At 52.1% G+C, this 4,576-nt stretch overlaps 1 protein-coding gene across 3 annotated transcripts in view; it reads right to left on the reverse strand.

The window, feature by feature from the left end:
* Window positions 1-256: 256 nt before the first annotated feature.
* Window positions 257-4,576, reverse strand: part of MRRF (mitochondrial ribosome recycling factor) — a 14,111-nt gene continuing 9,791 nt past the window's right edge. For 2 of the 3 annotated variants that reach the window (XM_026860587.1, XM_026860586.1), the window contains 2 exons: window positions 2,950-3,109; window positions 257-1,463 (listed from right to left, as the gene is read on the reverse strand). In XM_026860587.1, the coding sequence (XP_026716388.1) occupies window positions 1,386-1,463; window positions 2,950-3,109 (238 nt within the window). In that variant the 3' untranslated portion in view covers window positions 257-1,385. The remainder of the gene's footprint in view (window positions 1,464-2,949; window positions 3,110-4,576) is intronic. The other variant, XM_026860588.1, reaches the window with a different exon arrangement.

Here is a 4,576-nt window from a genome sequence, read left to right on the forward strand (position 1 = left end):
CACCACCTCAAAGAGCTGGAGAAGGGGAAGAGGCCGGAGAAGCCAGCGTGGGCAGCGCCAGCCCTGCCTGTGCCTGCGCCCGCAGCAGCTTCTCCACCTGCCCTGGCTCAGACAAACACCCGGCTCTGCAGCTGCTGCTCCGGGGCAGGTACCAGGGACACCCTCCTCAAACTCAGGCTGTTGCTGGGATGCTGAGGCTGCAACAACAGCAAAAAAAAGCCTAGTTGATAAATGTCAAAAGAAATAATCGGCTGAAAGCAATTTACCGAGCCATGTAACTGCCCTGGGCTCGCCATTTTCCTTTATTCATTTATCATGGTAAGTGCTTTGGCCAAAATACACAAAGCAGAGAAATTGTTGACATGTGGGGCCCTAGCAGAACAAATCCTTCATCCTCCTTCCCCTCCCCACTGCATACAAACTAACTTTTTGGGAGTTGTTTATTTAAGGACTGCAGAGCACTCTGTGCTCTTTGAACCCCAGTGCCTTGGGAGCGGGGCTGCGGGGCTGGCCGCCACCTTCCCTCCTCTCGCCATCCCCGGGGCTGCGGGGAGGCCGCTTGCTGCTGTCGGGAAGTACCTGCTGGTGGTGAGGAGTTGAGCTGCACGGTGTCCTCAGGACCCTGTTCTGCTTCTACCTCCTCCACCCCCTAAAATATGGTACTAGTGGCTCGCGTGGGTGTTTTGGAACTGGTCAGAGAGGGCAGATGCTGGTTTTGGAAAGTTCCTGTGTTGGCTTTTGGTCTTGGTCCTGGCTAAAACAGCCACGCTGACAGCGCTGGTTTCTGTTCTCCATCCACAAAGCCTTGGGAACCACAAAGCCCAGCTCCCCGCCCACCCTGCACCCATCGGTGTTGAGCTCCCTCGGGCCCGCTGGGCTGCCGGCAGCTCTGCTTCTTTTGGGACAGGTAAACCCAGGGGGACACAGCGAGCAGGAACTGGCTGATCCGAGGCTGCTCCTCCACATCTCATTCTCACTTTATTTTAAGAAAAAAGAACTGTCGAGGTTCAGAGCAGGACAGCGCAGGTTCCCCTTGCGCGTGGTCCTCGCCTCTGCGAGGTGCTGGGGCGCAAACGGGCCGGTCCTCCTGCGCCTCAGCTTCCGTGTGGGAGCCCTTCCAGCAGCCTCCAGTCCTCCCTCCTGCCATTTTATTTTTTTAATCTTAGTTCACCCGGTTCTGTTGCCACCTGGATGAAGAACAGTGAGGAGTTTCCCCGCTCCCTCCAGTACAATCCAAGGAGGGGAATGGGAGCAGCCAAAGCACAGAGCTGCTCCGGAGGTCTGGCAGAGCCCCCCCAGAGGCTGTGACTGCAGGCAGGGGTGCTGCCGGCGTGCCTGGCTGCCTGCTCTTACTTGGGGAGGGAGTGTGTCCATCGGGACGGCGCTTATCCAAGCAGCTCCTTGGTCTTGGCTGCCAGCAGCTTGTCCATCTCCGCTGTAGTGCTGTCAGTCATTTGCTGGATCTGTGGTAACACAGTACAAGCCTGAGTCGTATGGTAGGTGATGCCAGAGTTTAGAGGGAAAGGAGTGACTACATCACCTACTGAAACAAAGCCTAAAGTCCTAATAAACCCCAAAATAGTGCTGGGGCAAAAAGTGGCTCTTCCTGGGGGCTCCCACCAGCCCTCAGTGATGCTGTGCCAGCATTGCATCTGAACAGCGAGAAGAGGGACTGGCCAGAGGCTCCGCAGAGACGCGCAACACAAACTCTTGTCTGAGCTTCACAAGTGACTTGGTCAGATCCTTATTTAACAGAGTGACTTCAGGGGAAGGCAGAGTTAGAGACCTGCTGGTGTTGGCACCAGAGAATCTCTTCTTACCTCGCTGCCTCCTGCAATCTTTCCGCTACTAGAACTAGGTAATAGCAGGAGCGCAGCGTTATTGCACGCTACGAACTCACACACCAAGTAACAGATGTTTGTTTCTTGTAAAAAGAAATAAATGGTGATTTGTTAAAGCCCTGCCCAGAGATCAGGTCTTCTGGCAAGCATGTAAACAGGCCCAAAATGTGCGTGCACCTCTCTGAGTGAGTGCAGATAAAGGTTGGAGCACATCGGGGTGGGGGGGGTTATGCACTACTTTTACAGGACTGATTAAGATGCGCTCGCTCCCAGGGTCCGAGGTATATGATGATGACCTTTCCTCATGCTGAAAAATCTGGGTACAAGCAAAAAATTAAGACTTGAGACGCTACCTCTCCAAATACAGAAAACCATCTGTCTGCTCTGGGAGAACTCCTTCCCAACAGGATTCAGTTACAATAGCATGGCCATTTTTCCTGCTCGCACAAATGCTCTGTATATCAATGTTTATTTTTGTGAGCACACAGAGAACTGTCCCGAAGCATTTGCAATGTATCTAACTTTAGCTGTTAATAAACAAACAGCTAAAAAGTAATGGCCTGCCTTCACAGGCATCAATTCAGCAAAACACTTAGGCTTGTGCCTGAGTTTATGCCCAAGTAATTGACTTTAGTGACATCTGCTCTTAGGGAATTAGGCATGTGCTTAAGTATTTTCCTGAATTGGAGCCAAAAACTCCTAACAGAGATAATCTTGCTAGCCTTTTCATTAATAACAAACTGGAGCAATCCTCATTAACACCAGCTGTTTCGCAGTGGCCAGGCGCTGTGTAAATGGTGGTAACGTTGGGGACGTGGGTTGGTTTGCGCAACAATCCCTCGTAGTATGAAAACTCTTGGGGAACATTTTTTCCCGTGTCAGCTTGCAGTGGTTCGTATCATAAATTTGCCTTTGAGATTGAAGCCCCAAATTTTGCAAAGAGAAAGCAAACACAACAGCCATTGCCAACTCAAAAAATCCAGCCCCGGGCCACCCGTTCCCCAGGTGGGTTCTCAGTGCTGGAGATTTGTCAGCAAGAGCTGGGACAAACACACCACTGAGCTGTGAAACATCATCATATGGCAGAAAGGAAAAAAAAAAAATTTACCTGCTTTTCTAGCATCCAGATGGTATCTTCAGACACTTGGTTCTTGAACTTCTTTATCTGGTTGATGTTTTTGTTTCGCACCTTTCTCAGGGCCTCTTTGGACTTGTTGGTGGACTGCTTGGCGAGCTTGGCCAGGTTCTCCCTGTGCTCTCTCGTTACCCTAGCAGTGTGGGGAAAGAAAAAAAAAAAAAACACCAAAAGGAAAAAGTGTCACGTGTAGCCCACCCAGATTTATGTTCTGCGATGGAGTTCAGGTAGATGCTGCAATCCTCTCGCTGCCTCCAACTGGCCTAGACTTGCTCCGTGTGGAGGTTCTATGTCACAAGGGCAGAGGGACTTGACAGCTCAGGGCATTTTTTTTTTTTTTTTTGTCAGGCTTTGGTCCACCTGAGTGAACTGGCCACCTTCGTGCAGCATCGCCAGGGCAGCGCACCCCAGGGAAGCAAGTCGTGAGCCCAGAACAGAAAATTTTCAGCACAGCCCTAAGCTGAGGGACTTGGACTGATTCTTACTTGTTTTATAGTTGTCACTGCAGTGCCTGAAAGTTGTGCTGAAACGTTCAGGCTTTCCTGTTTCCTGCTGCCAAAGCATCTGTGGGAAAGAGGCAAAATCCAGCTCCAGACCTGAGAGATGGAGCTAAAATGTGTAATCCTGCAAAGCCGGGAGGAAACCTTCACCCCTTCCTGAAACTTGGTATTATCTCCCTGCAACTGAATTATATATCTGGAAGCTACAGCACTTACATTTTACTCAACCTTACTCCAGCTCATCACGACCAGGCTTTTTCATCAAGATGATGTGAACACCCAGTTTGACAAGAAGATGCTGCTAGATGTGGCTAGCCACAGGTAACCCGGCCCAGGAGAACTTCAGCTCCACCTTCCCCCCAACACGGGGCCACTTACTGCTGGGGTGCCACAAGAAAATCCTCAACTTTCCATCCCAAACTAAAAACTGCAGGTGATGAGGGAGTCCGGCCATCTGAACAAGGCACAGGAATAGCTGACGTGTCACCTCAGCGCCGGTAATGCTCCAGCACCTACAGCTGATCACTGTCAACATCAACTGCTAGTGCTTAACAATAATATTTTCATTATTTTCATGCCTAGTGAAGTTTCTAGACTGCCTTGAGAATGAGAAACCCCGGTGCACTCCCCGAGCCTCGCTAGCAAGAGAGCGCCCGTCTGTTCACAGAAGATATTGCAAAATAAACATTTCACAGGAGTATTTAGAAATTGGCTGCAACAGCCTGGGTCACCAAAACACTGAGGCCAAGACTCTTCCTGCAGAGAGCTCAGGAAACGTGGGGCTCGGGCTCCCGGGGCAGCGCCAGCTCTGCCCCCGCCCGGGCGCGTGTTGCGGGGAGGCTGCGGGGGCCCGGGCGGCCCCTCGGCCCTTCCCCAGCCTGGGCACGGCCCAGCCGGCCGCGCGTGTGCCGACACCTTCCCGCGACGCCGGGTCGCGCGTGGCAGGTCTCTGCAGAGGCACTTGGCCTCTGGCCAGTTATCTTTCTTGCGTGGCTTCCCAGAACTGGTTGGTAATGACGGGAATTTGGAATCGCTAGAAGAGCCGACAGACCCAGGGAGCAGCGACCCGCCCGTGGTGCCCCCGCGCAGGCACCGGCTCG

This window comes from Athene cunicularia, assembly GCF_003259725.1.
Source record: "Athene cunicularia isolate RWA chromosome 17 unlocalized genomic scaffold, athCun1 chr17_part1, whole genome shotgun sequence".
Classification (NCBI taxonomy): domain Eukaryota; kingdom Metazoa; phylum Chordata; class Aves; order Strigiformes; family Strigidae; genus Athene; species Athene cunicularia.